Genomic DNA, 17,615 nt, shown 5'->3' with positions numbered 1-17,615 from the left:
TATTTCCAAACTATGAGGTTCTGTGTGAAATTGTGAAAATTATGATAATGCAATTTTAGTGTAAGAGCTGTTTAAATGAGTTAATAAAACAAAAGAGTTCCAAACCTTTCTGCCAATAACACATCATTTTCCCCTCCCCAGTTAGGCCACTCCCAGACAGTCCTAGCAAAAGTATTGCTTTAGAAATGGCTCTTTTTGACCATTTTAAGGAATTGTTATCCAGAAATTATTTGACATTGAGATAAAAATGGCTCACCATGGCCTATAAACCCACTGGGTACACACTGGTTGAATCAACGTTGTTTTTGCGTCATTTCAATTCAATTATGTTGAACCAACGTGGAATAGACGTTGAACTGACGTCTGTGCCCAGTGGGAAGCCTACTTTGCACATATACAAATGAATAAATCATATGAGGAGCTGGGCCTACAAGAATAGACCTGGATTTATATTTCAGAGTCTGAATGGGACTATATAACAACAGTTTCAGTCGTCCACACGGTTGATTGTTTATACATTTCCCCGGGCAACTGATATCAGCGGCACGCAGAGCTGTGGCCGGTGGGAGAAAATGGGCATGAAAATCCGCTATCTCCATGTTCCCAGCCCCGAAGACTGTCCCAAGTGCATTGCCCACTGCGCGATACTATCTTTCAGGGAGCGCCTATCGCTAGACATGATATTATAATGATTATCCTTGCCCTTTCACCCAAAATGTAGAATAAGCGCAGGGAAACATTAATCTATGTAGAAAGCTTGTATTCAGACTTCCCAGAGCCCTTCCCTCCCCTCATCTGCAGATGATGAAGTCATGATGATTTGTCATTTCTGTCACGGCTCCACAGTCTTATTCTCAGGTCTACTCTTTCGCTATGTTGCTTTAATACAGTATTATAACAATACCCTTTGGAAAACAATGTAGTAAAATGTAGACCTGTATACAGAGTAGGCCTAAATAGTGAATAATAATTTACTATAATAATTGACAAATTGTTATAGTTGTTGACAAGGTTATAACAATTATGTTAGTTCAACTCTAGTTAGCGAAAATATAGGCTACTCTAAATTATTAAGACATCAAAACACAGTCATAAGTAACCATGTACATTTCCGGAGGTTAAAATTGTTTTATTCTATGAAAAACATCCAGTGTCAAGTTTTTAATGTCACATGCACAAGTACAGTGAAATGCCTTTCTTGCAAACTCAAAACCAACAATGCAATAATCAATAACAATGTAATACTAGACAAAACACACACGAGAAATAAGAAGAAACATTGAGAACATAATAAGGAAATAAGTAAGCATACCATATACAGGGCCAGATACTATTACACATGCATATTGTCCTGTTTGAAGTTAAGAGCCATAGAGTGAAAACTAAATTAAGACAATTCATTTAAAAAATATTTTTCGTGAGTTTTTAATGTCTGTCAAAGACATCCAAACGAATTCTTAATGTGCGTTTAATAGCCCACTTTTGTAATTATAAAATATATGTAATCTTCATCATCATCATCATCGTCCAAGTCTGACCACATCAAACTCTATAATTGCAAGTTAACCTAACTCTGTCGTTTTGCATTGCCCTTCTTCCACATGTGAGGGTGGTGGTTTCCGTTCGAATAAAGTGTGAAGTCAGTCACATATTCTCCGTACGTTTCTCAGTGAACTATCTAAATATCCATGCATGTGTCAGAGATGCATTTCCGTTTGATTAATCGATCTGTGAACTTCAGTGCGTCCGTGTCATTCACTTTCTCTCCTCTCCTAAGACGTGCAAAAAAATGATATAGGAAGGCCTAAACATAATGATAGCCTAATAAATTATATTTCCAATTTCAGATAAATAATGTTAGATGTAAACGAACTTAGTTCCCTCTGCCAAAATGACTGTAAGCTACAAGAAAAGTTGTTGTTTTCATGAAATACTGTACCTTATTAAAGAGACCCTTGCTCCGCTTCGACCTGGAATATGTTATATACCTGCTGTATCGAGTTGGAATGTACGAGTTTCTAAAACAATTCGACAGTTTCAAAGATACGAGGCAATAGTCGTTCTCTGCTCCCTAGTCCTTAGTGGGTCCGTCGGGCAAGTTTAGCGGGCATATTTAATTGCCACTCCAACAGCAAGCTGCTGATAGGTGTCGATTCAACATGACGTCAGGAGGCTCGTAATAAGGCTAGCTCGTGCGCTTTCAGAGGTACGGATACTGAAGCTTGGACTAAAGAGTGCATCATACTCGAAGAATAGAAGGATTATGACAGAATCGACAAGATATTGAACAGATTTTTGTCATATTTGTGTTAACTTTCAACTTTGGCAATAATTATTTGGCTGTGTGGCAGTTATGTATTCGTGCGTAATTGTAGTGGCATGATGCCTTGTTCAGATACACTAAATCATTAGCCTACTATCGCACCTCTTGGCTCATTTTGATGGACAAGCGGAGGCCTTGCTGCTCTCAAGTTTGCATTCTTGCTTGTGAAATGTATTCACTTTGATAAGTTATTTGTTCGTTTTCGTTTTTTTGATACCATTTTTTTAGCCAAGTTTTGTTCTGTCCATGCAAGAGGAATGCAATAATATTTTTGCTCAAGGGATATGATGATGCTAGCTCATTGTTGAGAGATTCGTCTGGATGAGCTGCATCCTCTGGATTGTAGGAGTGGACTAGAGCAGGTCATTCTCTAAACCAACAAAGCGACCAAGGAGACAGACACATCGCTTTGGTTTGGGACAAAAAAAGAAAGACATTGACTTGGAATAGCTGGAATTATCCAAATATGGTTCACTGTGCCGGCTGCGAAAGACCTATTCTGGACAGGTTTCTACTCAATGTTCTGGACAGACCATGGCACATCAAGTGCGTACAGTGCTGTGACTGTAAATGCAATTTGACAGAAAAATGTTTTTCACGGGAAGGGAGGCTGTACTGCAAAAACGACTTTTTTAGGTAAGCATGCCTGGGCACATGCCTTTCAATATTGTGCGGAAGAGCTTTAGCTTCTACTGGGTATCCAATTAAGCAGAACTATGCAAATGTACAACAGATTATGTGAAATGCAAGTTTTATAATTATACAATTATTTTGCAAGATTTTTTATATTTTTTTGCAACAGGGGTATATGCCTGGTGTCAATTTTGTTTAATCTATCCTCATGAGCGACATAATTTGAACAAACCAGATTATGAGTGGTGATCCAGGAAAAGATTATACATTATAAGCATATATCACCATGTTCTGTGACGGATTAAAGAAAAACGTCCTTTGTTTACAAGGAAAGGCTGTCAAACAAACCGCGGGGATTAAAATTATGCCAGGATTCTTGACGGAAGTGTATTCTGCGTTCAATCAGTCGGCGCACGACCGTTTGTTTGCTGAGACTCTAGTGAAAATGTGATAAATGGATTTGAATAATAAATCATCTTGAGAAAGCCCACACTGCAATCACAGAACTCCAGTCCACACGTTTGTTAACTATTTAAATACACAACTATTTACATAAATATAGGCTACATTGAAAATGTAACTGTGGCTTTGTAATTTTCAAGCATTAAATGGGATATATTTCAATAATGGACCGTTGTTTGATGCATGTTTGACTTCTCTCCATACAATAACCTAATAATAAACGGCGTGGCCTTTCTTGAATTATAGTTTTAGGTAGGCCTAATAATAGTTCTACAACACGTAAACCTATGCCTAAATATAAGATACATTTATATGTATTTATAAAAATGTATTTAGCCTAAAAAACATAATTATTATCTTATATTTATGGTTGCTAAATAACTGGTTATCTGTGTGAAATTAATATAGTGTCGGTGAAGCTAGTGCAGGCCCAACATCCGTGTAGCCTGTAATTTCCAGATTCACAAACAAACTTGAAAAGAAAAAGCATACGAAATTGATATATATATATTTATATTCACTTGGAATCATCCAAAATATATTAAGCATCAAAATACTGAAAATGTAATATTTTGCGTCATGAAAAACGCGTATCCCTTCGTGTAAACATCTATAATGTTGCCAATAATGTTTTCATGTTATTGGTAATCTGATGTGAATATTTTCTGTGGCTATTTGCTGCTACACTGTCAACCCTGTTTTGTTTGATCAATGATGGTATTTATTTTTGCTTTCTTTCTTTTAGGAGATTTGGCACAAAGTGTGGAGGTTGCGCCCAGGGAATCTCGCCCAACGATTTGGTTCGAAGAGCAAAGAGCAAAGTGTTTCACCTGAACTGTTTCACGTGCATGATGTGTAACAAACAGCTATCTACTGGAGAGGAAATGTACATTTTAGATGAATTTAAGTTTGTTTGTAAAGAGGACTACCTAAGCAATAGCAACGGAAAGGACACAACCCTCCTCTCAGGTATGGAACATGACTTGAACCACATCCCAATTTTCAACCATAAAGCGTTAATATATATATGTATATTCTATATAATTATATAGTCTCTTGTGAATCATTATTTTCAAATTTTTGCTATTGCTTTATATTCCATTTCTAAAAAATGTTTTTTTGGGGGGTGGGGGGGTGGGGGGGGGGGCGGCGTGGAACAGTTACGATAACAGTATCCTGATAGGTTCAATAACAGTACAAATCTAAACAATGACCTTGATGACGATTAAAATATTATTATAAGGATTAGAATTGATTGTTAATTCATGTTATCATCACCAATAATAATATGTCTAAAGGTAGTCGGCTAATATGTCTAGTGCATAATACTAACAATGACAATATTAATTGGCCCAATAGTAGCCTAATAATACTCTAATGAAATGTATTCTTGTCGATTATTTTTTGTATATTCGTTCATGAAGAGTATATAAAGACATAAGAATAGATTTAAAGTAATTTCATTTCATGTTTCTTTCATCTCACAGTCACGACCTGCAGTGACCCAAGTCTATCTCCAGATTCCCAAGACCCACAGGATGATGGTAAAGATTCGGAAATCGGGCCTTTATCCGATAAAGAGGTGGGTAGCAATGAAAACGATGAGCAGAACGTAGGGGGGAAACGACGTGGGCCTCGAACAACTATAAAAGCCAAGCAACTTGAGGTCCTCAAAGCTGCTTTCACGGCCACGCCAAAACCCACAAGACACATTCGAGAACAGCTGGCGCAGGAGACAGGTCTCAACATGAGAGTGATCCAGGTAAGAGTCCATTTCGCTTACGTCTGTATCACATGAACAATAAAAAAAGGTTATTTTCAGAATTATTATACGGGTCTGTGAGAAAGTATTTTCAATTCAATGGCACCTAGGTCAATAATGGCAGATGGCAAGATATGCAGATTGCTTACCACGAAAGTGGTGCAGAAGCAGATATTGTCATGACTTCACAATGTTTTCACACCATGACCTCTAGGCTATCTATAGTCTATACACATCAATGCAAAGGTCTTTGTTTTCTCATTTTGAAAATAGCGGCTAAATGTTGGACTCTTAGGCTTTAGCATATGTTACGAGAATGTGGCAATTGTGGAATAAAAGAAACATACGATAAACTGGGTTAAAGATCATTAAGCATTTGACAGTTGAGCCAAGGACCCATTTAGAGGTATAGGCCTATAGGCTAATCACGTTATGGTTATTAAAAGGGCATTTCACAACATGTCATCCGATCTGGGACCTCGAGATGCTGCACACATTTCTGATGTACAAAATAAATATTTGACCGGGGCTGAAAACTCAATTTCAATCAGCCATTTCCATGTCATTTGTGGTGTGCAGGTTTGGTTCCAAAATCGTCGGTCTAAAGAGCGGCGCATGAAGCAGCTGAGTGCACTGGGGGCGAGAAGGCACTCGTTCTTCCGCAGTCCAAGGAGAATGAGAACTCTGGTGGACCGACTCGAACCCGGGGAGCTGGTCCCCAACGGCCATTTCTCATACTATGGTGGTAAGGTATTTTATATTCACCATGGTTCACCCAAATAACACATTTGTGTTTTAAAGATCATCTGAAATGCATTTTGAATATGAGCGCCATGCACAGGCCTTTTTACCTTATTTAAATTCCCAATTTCCCTCATAATTCACAGGTGTTTTATTGCATAAAAAAAGTCAAATTACAATACTGTCATCCTCCAAATAACTATTATGTCAAATTAACCCTTTATACTACTGGAAATGTAATAGTTGTACTTTTTTAGTAATTTAAATGACATTCCTATAGTTGCATTGTACCGGTACAAGACATTTTGTCAAAGTTTTTATTTTCACCACATAAGCATTTCCCATAATAATTCTGGTGTATATGTTTGTAGATTATCAGAGTGAATACTATGGACCTGGAGGAAATTTTGAGTACTACACCCAAGGCCCCCCCTTGTTGCAGGCCCAGACCCCAGTGGACCTAGGCTTCTCCTCTGGCCCCGCTGGCACCCCTTTAGGTGGTATGGACCATCACCTGGCTGGGCACCACCCATCTGGTGAGGTGCAGTGCTTCACTGACATCATATCTCACCATCCAGTGGACTCGCCTAGCCCCGAGCCCAACGGACCCGGGTCAATGCACAGCATCTCCAGTGAGATGTGTGGCGTCAGCACACCTTTCACCTCACTGTCCATCAACGGCAGTGGATACAGCAACCAATTGTCACACCCCTCCTCAGAGATGAGCGAAGGCACTGTCTGGTAGCCCACAGGACATTATGAAGCCAAGGCTAACTATTGACTTAGGAGGCAACTGAAGTCCTGAGCGAGTATCCCTTTTACTTTATATTATTTATTTATTCATCAATTAATTTATATATAATAATATATACGCATTTAATTTATTACTTGTCTCTAACTACCTTTACTGCTGTTTTGATTGTTGCAGTTTTATTTAAAGATTCCCACAGTAACAGTGTAGACTCTAAAGCAGTCATATAATGGTGAATACTGTACAAGCGTTCAGCAGAACTTTTGCTTTAGAGGGTCTACCATATCAAATGATAATGATTTTTTACCTAAAGCTTTTATGATGGCTTTGGTATTCGTGCTTATTTCTAAATTTGTTTTTGTTTCTCTGTATATTTCTGTGTTTTGCCAAATCCTAGAGAGTTTGCCTTCAAAAGGAAAACTTTAAAAAGTTGTATAATCTTTTATTTAATTGAAAATAACTTGAATTTGAAGAAGAAGTCAACCTTCTAAAAATCTATGGACAATGGTTTGAGGTGGACACAGTAGAACAGTCAACTGTTTACGTATATATTTACAGTACTTCAGGGGTTTGAATATGAGCATTGTTTGAAACCTCTTGATTCAGATGTGAACATCGTTCAAGCAACAAACCAAACTTTTGTATTTATTCTATTTATATTATGGTCATGGTTCCTCACTGTGCTAGATTGTATTATTGTGTTTACTTCGAAGAACATTTAAAAACACAAATAGACAGTTGCCAAATAAGGATAAAAGCACAATTCGTTAGTGCTTTGCGTCATCAATTGCTAAACATACTACAAGAAACATAGTAGCATTTTTAACAGAATGTGTTAAATTATAGTTAATTATATAATGAGGCTGTCTTTTGTTTCTGAAAGGCTTTATTTTGTGTCTTTACATGAAAGTCCAAATGATTAAACATTGATGGTCAAATATGTTACCAGCAGCTGCTATATTCTTGAAATATCAACTCTCATATGATTATGTGACCTCTAGTGCATATTAGACCATTCACTGTATAATAAAACATGTACAAAAAAACTGCAAGCTTTTTTAACGATAAAGGGGTGGACATTTTTGGGTTGAAAAGATGGACGCTACTGTTCTTTCCTCACTCACTTCTAACACACCTTCTGCACACTTCTTGATTTCTAAACAGTCGACCTAAAGTACAGTTTACCCAACTGCCCCTAGGCCCTAGTGTTACGTTATTTAAATCCCTGACATTGGGTGTGTCCGATGAACAGAATCCACGCACTGATTAGACTACAGTACACAGAGGGCCACATCCACGCCGACAACGCTACTCAGCTCTCCATCATCAGATACATTGACATGAGGATGTCTGAGCAGGCCTCTTCTATAAGTGGATAGGAGTTTGGAAAGAGGAAGATCAAGCCTATAAATTAAGAACATATGACATAACGGTAGACCTACATATTTCTCAAATGCAATAAGATTTTTTAAATATGATAATGAGATCCTACATGTATGAATTGGCACCAAAAAATTGCAGTCACAACCCTGTGGCACTAATTATAGAAGTAGGCCTACAACATATAGAAAGTATATTATTAATTTACCATGTATTATAACCCACTTTATCTGAAGGGTTTAAGGTGTATTATGCTGAACAACAATTACGTCGAATAGTATTCGCCAACCCGACATTATCTGGTTGAATTATTTTAATAATCCAAAATCAATAGCCTAAACAACAACCTCCAGTTGCTTGAAGTTAAACTGTTGCAGATCTATTTCGTCAATAAATTTGTATTTTTGATCTTTGAGTCGCCTCTTGATGACGTATGTATTAACACGTGTTAGTTGTGAGTACATGGAACGATGACTGGCTACAAATCACAACAGCTCGAGGATTTATTAAATCCTCTGCCCAAGTTCACGGATCCAGGGGATGATAATGATATACACTATTTGTAATGTTTTATAGGTATATTTTGCTTTCAATTTGAGAACAATGTTTCCGTTTTCATGTATCAACTCGTTACACACACGCCGGGTAGCATGCAAAACTAAGCTAGCCAGTTAGCTAACAGGCTAGTAGTACATTGAAAGCACGAAACACCTATATAAACGATTGTGATGCTCAAAAAGGACTAACTACCCTGTTAGCCAAAAGTTATCAACAGTACTGGCAACCATCCACTTAGACATGTGTTTGTTGTGAGGTAGGATGAACACCCACTGCACCAGTTCCAATAACATGATTCTGCTGTTGTTGCTGCTAGCTAGCTATGATGACAATTTTAATATTTTCACTAGCTAGTATTCTTATCTCTCCAAACCTCTTATATTCATTGTCATTGCTAGTTATTCGGCTCGATGCTGAAGAGTACAAATCAACATTGACATGACCTTATGGGGAGGGGCAATATCCTGTCAGTTATTCCACTTGACTTGTCTTTCTCCTGAAGAATTCTTCAGATTTAATTGTAACATTCTGATCCTGAACAGTAAGCTATTATTGCCAGCCACTTTGTATATTGATCAGATATGACTATAAACTTGCAGTTTTCAATCATTCAATCTCACTGTTTGGATACCTCCCAGAGACGAAAGCCAAGGTGGTAGAGGCATTTGAGGGTGGTGGCGATGATGTGGTTGCCTTGAGTGGCCTCCGGAATAAAGCTAGAACTCTGCTGGAAGAGACAGACAAACGGTACCTGGGCAAGGCAACCTCGTAAAGACATGCTAAAGGGGATCGAATGTTCTGGTGAGTTGGAACATGAATGTGTCATTTATAATAATGTTAAACATATATGTTGGATAATCAATGCAACTGACCACAGGGAAAAGGAAATAAAGAACCTTTCTAGAAAGTTGGATGAGAGCTGGTTGTTTGGGTTCAAGTACTTGAAATGCATATTTTTCTCCTTCTGTCCCTGGAATTGATTGGACAAGGTTGGACTGGTGAAACGATAAGGTAGTAACCTTGATTTTACTTATTTAATCAGATACATGATTACCCTTAGGATACATGCTCACCCTTTTGGGGCGGCAGGTGGCATTGGTCCAGTAACCGAAAGGTTGCTAGATCGAATCCCCGAGCTGACAAGGTAAAAATCTGTCGTTCTGCCCCTGAACAAGGCAGTTAACCCACTGTTCCTAGGCCGTCATTGTAAATAATATTTTTTTCTTAACTGACTTGCGTGGTTAAATAAAAAATAAATAAATTGGACGGGAGGAAGGAAGAATGTATTTCAAAAGCAATTTCATCAAGGCACTGCATTTGAAAATGGTCTTTTGTAGAATTCTGCCCTCTTGTGGTTCTGCAAGGGACACCTTTACATTTAGTAACTGTCCATCATTCAGTTCAAAATAAATTACAAGTAAATGTGCCTCTCACGCCACACTAGATTCTCTTATAATCTTGTTAACGTCTCCTATAATTATTACCATAACACTTTGCTGGTCAACAAGATACCGTAGCTTTAATAGATTGATGTAGGTTCTTTATTTCCAATTTAATCTATGCTCAGCTGTGTATTGTCATATCATGTCTAGACGTTTAATTACAATAAGCATGTAACATAAAATAGCTTAGGCCTACATCTTCAAGTGGGCTGTTTTTTTTTTTGGCTATTAAATGGAGAAATTGCATTGCTGTTAATCAAGCTAATCCCTGTTTATCCAAACAAAATGCCTTGATTAAGGCAAAGATTTACAAGTCAAACACGGGCCATGCAGCTAATCAATTTAAACTTAGAAGACAACTGATTACAGCATTAAGCTGTTGTGTACACGGCATGCACTACTATTATTCAGCTGCTGAGTGGAAGGCCATCTACATCTTTAACTGCTTGCATAAGTTAGAAATGCTACATTTTATTGCCGTATGGTTGTTAATGAACATCTGTTTTTTTTCAAATGTAATATTGAATCCTGGTCTTATCATTCTATTGCGATTTGGGTTTTTAGGAGAGGATGAGGACAATGATGATGAAAACAAGGAGGAAGCTGAAGATGACAATGTTGATGATGCTGATCTGGAGGATGGAGAGGCTGAAGATGGAGATGATGAAAAGATTGAGAGTGACACTGCTAAGAAGAAAAGCTTGGTGTCTAAGCAGAAGGAGACGGACATCACACTTCCCTCAGAGACAGACTTACATAAGCTAACAGAGGGGATGGATCACTGGAGAGAGCGAAGAGGAGGATGATGATGATGATGAAGAAAGTGGCGATGAGGATGGAGGGAACGAGGAAGATGAGGATGAACAGATGGAGGATGACGATGTGGGAGCTGTGATGATATTTTCTTAAGAGAAGGTGGATGAAGAGGTGGAGAAAGGGAAAGCTTGGAAAGATCAACTTGGTATGTATTTTGATATACCTGCTATGTGTAATATATATTCTTCACTATGATGAAACAACTTAAGCCCATATTATCATATCTTTTTCTCAGTAGACAACCTTGTCATTATTTTATTGAATCTTCACAGCTCTTTGGGACCAGCTACTTGAGGGGCAAATGAATGTGCAGAAAGCTCTTCTGACAGCCAATAAGCTGCCACAACCACATACCTTCCCATAGTTCAAGAAGAGGGGTGGAGCAGTGTTTGCTGGAGCGTTGAAGAATAGTGAGTGCATTGTTTCTGGTTATATTTTAAACAGTACATTTTATTTTACAGCTACCAAGAATATGAAATTAATTTAACTTTGTTGATCCCCAGGGGGAAATTGAGAAAAAAGGGAAATTACACAAAAACACACATTAAAGTTTACAACCCAGTAAATTATGTGGTGATAATACTGAATGTTTTGTCTAGACATGTTATCTCCCAGACACAGATTTAGAAAATTAGTATTGCTTGCCTGCATATGCAGTGATTATTAGTGCGTAAAATAAGTTACTTTAAACGCAATGGCATTTGAAACATTAATTTTTAATCTTGGTGGACAAGGCTGGAGCTAGTGTTATGGTTTAGTATTTGGTGTGTAGAAAATAATTCAAACTATGTGACTAGAATCTGAAGTAGGCTTGGCTCTCGGTAAAAACATCACTATAGGAAGATTGTCATAACCAAATAATATTTTCTGTCTTTTCTTATAAGAATATCTTAATCCTTGTGTTTCCACAGTGGAATCATATGTGAAACGCTAGTTTGCCTTTCTCTCATTATTGTTTAAACCTGACAGATTTGTCGTGATTCTTCTAATACTATTTTTCTCAAGGCGTGATGGTAGTCCACCTCCCTCATGAAAATCACTCACACAATTTTAGAATCAATGCCCACAGTAATAGGATTCCTCTGGCCATGGGCAATTAATACAGTTTTTCTCTTTCTTTCTCCCCGCGCTGATCTCAAAGCTACGAGACACTGGCTTCTCCTCATTTGCATATTTATTACATTGGACTCAAATCTGGCGAGTGATTGATGTGGAGCCTGCCTCCTGAATTTTTAGCGGCCCATTATTATGAAAGGAAGGGAGGGGGCTCCAGCGTGCCAGTGTACTTTTGATTAAAGTTGAAGAGGAAGGAATCATAAGTGTTCCCCACCTCCTTTCTTTTCCTACGACCTGTGATTTGGAGGGCAAAGTCTCGAGGATTTGTGGCATGTTTTAATGGATGTTGACAAGATGTGGACTAACAACAGCCGAGGCAGATCTGCTCCAAAACATTTTATGCTTGGGGGGAATACTTTCTGTAGATTGGTTGGACAAGTGAAGTTATATTTTCTATTGTTATGCTGCATAACTTTGTTTTATTATTTTCCCTTTTCCACCCAGCTAATATTGACGATTTGACTTGCACCGTTATGCCATTTACACTCATACTTGCCTAATTCATTAAAAATGTGTAATCATATTTACTACTAATCGTAATTTCAGAGTTTGACAAAGACCAATGTTAAGTTTACTTTGGACACCATATTCATAGCATGTTTCCCTCTATCTTTACCCTCTTGGTTCCCATATCTCTCTGTTTGTATATTACATCCTGACAGCATGTTCTCTCTATGATGTTCTGTAAGGTCACAAAGCCCTGAAGGCTCTCCACTGGAGCTACAGGACCAGCTGCTCCATCAGAACCCAGACAATAGGCCCATCTCCCTGGGTAAGACCTGGGGAGCACACAGGTCAGCACTGTCTCTCTTCCACACTCCACACCCACAGACAGCACACGTTGTACATGGACCACTCTCCTGATTAACATTAAATGCTCTGGAATTTCAACCTACTTCCGGCTTTATATGCCCAGTGTAGTCAAAAAATGATTTCCCCCTGTGTTTTGTATCATATTGTACAACAGCTGATGAAACTAACACTTAAAAAGTATGAATACATTTGCTGTGTTATGTCCTGATAGGGCTTGCCTGGTGACATCACCAGGCGGTATAAGTTGATATAGACCAATAACAAAGCGAGTTCAAAACCTCTCTGCCATGACCGGGAGACCCATGAGGTGGTGAACAACTGTACGGTGTTTCCTCCGACACATTGGTGCGGCTGGCTTCCTGGTTAAGCGAGCAGTGTCAAGAAGCAGTGCGGCTTGGTGGGGTCGTGTTGCGGAGGACACTTGGCTCTCGACCTTCGCCTTCCCCGAGTCCGTACGGGAGTTGCAGCGTTCGGACAAGACTGTAACTACCAATTGGATGTCACGAAAAAGGGGTAAAATGTACCAAAACAATAAATTAACATAAAAACTCTGCCAATAACAGCTAGTTTTCAAGATTACATATCCCTCCCCCTCTCCACTAAGAACACTCCCAGACAGTCCCTAGCAACATTTTAGCTTGAGAAATAGTTTTTTTGCTAAAAAGCAATTTTTGTATCTCTTTGACCATTTGAATGGAAAACTATTACAGTAAGGTTCTTATTAATTGTTAACCAGAATCAAATCAAATTTTGTCACATTTTCCGAATACAACAGGTGTAGGTAGACCTTACAGTGAAATGCTTACTTACAAACCCTTAACCAATGTGTTTTTAAGAAAAATAAGTGTTCAGTAAAAAATAGATAAGTACATTTTTTTCATTACAAATAATTAAAGAGCAGCAGTAAAATACTGTACTAGTACAGAGTCATGAAAAGTATGAAAAAATAGAACTGTTGGGCCATAATGACCATTGTTATGTTTGGAGGACAAAGGGGAATGCTTGCAAGCCGAAGAACACCATCCCAACCATGAAGCATAGGAGTGGCAGCATCATGTTGTGGGGGTGTTTTGCTGCAGGAGGGACTGGTGCACTTCACAAAATAGAGGAAAAATAGAGGAGGAAGGAAAAATATGCGGATATATTGAAGCAACATCTCAAGACATCAGTCAGGAAGTTAAAGCTTGGTCACAAATGGGTCTTCCAACTGGACAATGACCCCAAGCATATTTCCAAAGTTGTGGAAAAATGGCTTAACGACAACAAAGTCAAGGTATTGGAGTGGCCATCACAAAGCCCTGACCTCATCCTATAGAAAGCTATGTGGACAGAACTGAAAAAACGTAGGTGAGCAAGGAGGCCTACAGTTACACCAGCTCTCTCAGGAGGAATGGGCCAAAATTCACCAAACTTATTGTGGGAAGCTTGTGGAAGGCTACCTGAAACATTTAACCCAAGTTAAACCATTTAAAGGCCATGCTACCAAATACTAATTGAGTGTATGTAAACTTCTAACCCACTGGGAATGTGATGAAAGAAATAAAAGCTGAAATAAATCATTCTCTATACTATTATTCTGACATTTCACATTCTTAAAGTAAAGTGGTGATCCTAACTGACCTAAGAGAGGGAATTTTTACTAGGATTAAATGTCAGGAATTCTGAAAAACTGACTTGAAATGTATTTGGCTAAGGTGTATGTTAACTTCCGACTTCAACTGTATCAATGATGTCGCTTTTGCTGCTGGTGATTCTCTGATCCACCTCTACACAGACGACACCATTCTGTATACATCTGGCCCTTTGGACACTGTGTTAACAAACCTCCAAACGATCTTCAATGCCATACAACACCCCTACCGTGGCCTCCAATTGCTTTTAAATGCAAGTAAAACTAAATGCATGCTCTTCAACCGATCACTGCCCGCACCCGCCTGCCCGTCCAGCATCACTACTCTGGACGGTTCTGACTTAGAATATGTGGACAACTACAAATACCTAGGTGTCTGGTTAGACTGTAAACTCTCCTTCCAGACTCATATTAAGCATCTCCAATCCAAATTAAATCTAGAATCGTCTTCGTTTTTCGCAACACAGCCTCCTTCACTCATGCTGCCAAACATACACTCGTAAAACTGACTATCCTACCGATCCTTGACTTTGGCGATGTCATTTACAAAATAGCCTCCAACACTCTACTCAGCAAACTGGATGTGGTCTATCACAGTGCCATCTGTTTTGTCACCAAAGCCCCATATACTACCCACCACTGCGACCTGTATGCTCTCATTGGCTGTCCCTCACTACATATCCGTCGCCAAACCCACTGGCTCCAGGTCATCTATAAGTCTTTGCTAGGTAAAGCCCCGCCTTATCTCAGCTCACTGGTCACCATAGCAACACCCACCCATAGCACACGCTCCAGCAGGTATATTTCACTGGTCATCCCCAAAGCCAACACCTCCTTTGGCCACCTTTCCTTCCAGTTCTCTGCTACCAATGACTGGAACGAATTGCAAAAATCACTGAAGCTGGAGTCTTATATCTCCCTCTCTAACTTTAAGCATCAGCTGTCAGAGCAGCTTACCGATCACTTTACCTGTACACAGCCAATCTGTAAATAGCACACACAACTACCTCATCCAGATATTATCTATCTTTTAGATTTTTTGCACCCCAGTATCTCTACTTGCACATCATCATCTGCACATCTATCACTCCAGTGTTAATGCTAAATTGTAATTATTTCACCTCTATGGCCTATTTATTGCCTTTACCTCCCTTGTCTTCTACATTTGCACACGCTGTACATAAATATTTCTATTGTGTTACTGACTGTACGATTGTTTATGTGTTGTTTTTGTCGCACTGCTTTGCTTTATCTTGGCCAGGTCGCAGTTGTAAATGAGAACTTGTTCTCAACTGGACTACCTGGTTAATAAAGGTGAAATAAAAATAATACAAACTGAGTTAAGGCATTGTTTCTGACTGTTCTTTATCTCTTCTCTCATGGTTTTGGGGCGTTTGACAGAAACATCCTCACCCAGGTGGAACAGGTGCTGATGGACAAGAAGAGCCTGCTTAGACACACCCAGACCAGACGCTCAGAGTACAGAGTCCTGGGCAAGCTAGAGGCCACAGCCCCCCTACCTGAGACCACCACTGCAGAGGGATATAGGATAGGGAACTTGTTGCGAAAGCAGCCTGAGAGTGTGTATTGACGTGTCCACCTTTTGACTGTAAACAGGGCTCGACATTAACGCTTGTCCACGGCAAGTCAAATCACAATATCAAGCAATTACTCTGATCAGAATTGGATCATTTGTCCTCTGGATGCGATGTATTGCTGTTCTCCCAATTTCTGCAGAGCGCATCAAGTAGGACTATTATATTGACAGGCAGGAGCAGCCTGTCAATCTTCCCTGGTTGTGAGCGTTTGAGATCAAAACACGTAACCATATGTACTAATTAGCAAGGAATGTATATTCCTTGCTAATTAGTGAGTTATTTCCACAGTTATAGCAACTTTTTGGTCAGCAAACAGGGTTTGTACGGTCCCATGCTGTCAATAGATCTACCCTGAAACCGGAATATTCTAGCCCTACAAGTTTATATATAAACATGCCTTAGTTACCTTGCTTTGAAATAGCCAACTTTAGCCATTTGATCCCTGATACAATTAGTACATTTATTTTTATATAGATGAAAAGTATTTAGTTGTACTTGTAATCTAATGTTGCAATATTTTATAGGCTATGAAGGGTGGCCAACCATCCTCCAGAAGAGCCTTAAAGGGGCAATGTTGTATTTTGAGACAGGCTTGAATATACAAAGAAGCCAATAGACAGAGGATAGCCTACATTTTCGTCTCATGGTAATTGGCCTAATAACTAATTGTAGTTTGAAAAGTGGTTCCTTGGATCATACAACACCATTTTTACTCACCCCCCTAAAGTTAACTGTACAAGAAGCACTTTAGTTAAAGGCCCAGTGCAGTCAAAGATGGGAGTTTCCTGTGTTTTATATATATTTCCACACTATGAGATTAGAATAATACTGTGACATTTAGTAAATTATGATAATTTCATTTTAGTGTAAGAGCTGTTTGAAAAGACGACCTGACATTTCAGCCTGTTTTGGTGGGATGGAGTTTTGGCCTGCCTGGTGGCATCACCCGGCTGTAAAATTATTTCATAGATCAATAAGAAAGAGCGTTTCAGACCACTCTGCCAATAACAGCTAGTTTTCAGTTTTCCCTTCCCCACTCAGACCATTCCCAGACAGTCCTAGCATAAATCTTGCTTGAGAAATTGCTATTTGCTAAAAACTCACCAGAAGTGACCCGGTGGAGCAAGCAGAGCGAGGCGGTGGAAAGAATGGGACAGGCAGAGCAGTGACTGTATGCAAGCAGGATAGTCCATATCGCCAATAATCTTTGCTGAGAGCAATGTTGTGTTTCCAAAAGTGGATGAATTGGCCTAATTTAGCACGTATGCTAAAGCCTCAACACATAGCTGTCTCTTCCAATTCAAATGAGCTAAAACAAATGGTAATAATGACTACATTAAAATAATTTTTTTTGACTGCAGCGCCAGCGATGAAACGCAAAAATAGAGACACGTTCTAATTGAGCACGATGTCAAAGCGGACAACCCGCCCGCCCTACTTCGGTTGGGTCATAATAATTCAAAACAATGCATTCTAAAATAAATCACACACATGCCTCATACATTCGCCTTTGGTGAGTTTAGGCCATAAGGTACTTCAAAGTTACCCAGAAATTATTTGATTTTGAGGTAAAAACAGCTGCATTGGCCC

General features: G+C 39.0%; 1 protein-coding gene and 1 long non-coding RNA gene across 7 annotated transcripts; both read left to right on the top strand.

Annotated features, from left to right (window-relative positions):
- The first annotated feature begins 2,201 nt into the window (after positions 1–2,201).
- On the top strand, positions 2,202–8,431 carry LOC110537240 (LIM/homeobox protein Lhx1-like). 2 transcript variants are annotated; one of them, XM_021623130.2, is made up of 5 exons: positions 2,202–2,959; positions 4,164–4,387; positions 4,939–5,180; positions 5,760–5,925; positions 6,293–8,431. In XM_021623130.2, the coding sequence occupies exons 1-5, from the start codon at positions 2,790–2,792 to the stop codon at positions 6,664–6,666; spliced, it is 1,176 nt and encodes a 391-aa protein (XP_021478805.2). In that variant the 5' UTR covers positions 2,202–2,789; the 3' UTR covers positions 6,667–8,431. The 2 variants fall into 2 exon arrangements, with proteins under 2 accessions (XP_021478805.2, XP_036793147.1); XM_036937252.1 differs by having other exon boundaries at positions 2,203–2,959; positions 4,906–5,180; positions 6,293–8,428.
- A 66-nt stretch (positions 8,432–8,497) lies between these two features.
- LOC110537239 lies at positions 8,498–17,368 on the top strand. Of its 5 annotated transcripts, none has more exons than XR_005034921.1 (6): positions 8,498–8,628; positions 9,249–9,411; positions 10,617–11,013; positions 11,141–11,278; positions 12,674–12,778; positions 15,829–17,368. It is a non-coding gene; the product is annotated as an uncharacterized LOC110537239 (long non-coding RNA). The 5 variants fall into 5 exon arrangements; XR_005034920.1 differs by lacking the exon at positions 15,829–17,368 and adding an exon at positions 9,600–9,621 and having other exon boundaries at positions 12,674–14,053; XR_005034922.1 differs by lacking the exon at positions 15,829–17,368 and adding an exon at positions 9,600–9,621 and having other exon boundaries at positions 8,498–8,866; positions 12,674–14,053.
- The last annotated feature ends 247 nt before the right edge of the window (positions 17,369–17,615 follow it).

Source organism: Oncorhynchus mykiss, chromosome 12, assembly GCF_013265735.2.
Source record: "Oncorhynchus mykiss isolate Arlee chromosome 12, USDA_OmykA_1.1, whole genome shotgun sequence".
In the NCBI taxonomy this organism is placed as follows: Eukaryota; Metazoa; Chordata; class Actinopteri; order Salmoniformes; family Salmonidae; genus Oncorhynchus; species Oncorhynchus mykiss.
Note: the sequence above shows the minus strand (reverse complement) of the source record. Positions and strands in the feature narration are given on the sequence as shown.

What these genes read in the sequence shown, in the direction of transcription:
- LOC110537240 (XM_036937252.1), top strand. Translation starts at nt 2,790, where the DNA reads ATGGTTCACTGTGCCGGCTGCGAAAGACCTATTCTGGACAGGTTTCTA. An exon ending in TGCAAAAACGACTTTTTTAG is followed by an intron (nt 2,960 to 4,163) that starts GTAAGCATGCCT and finishes TCTTTCTTTTAG; the next exon opens with GAGATTTGGCACAAAGTGTG. An exon ending in CCATTTCTCATACTATGGTG is followed by an intron (nt 5,926 to 6,292) that starts GTAAGGTATTTT and finishes ATATGTTTGTAG; the next exon opens with ATTATCAGAGTGAATACTAT.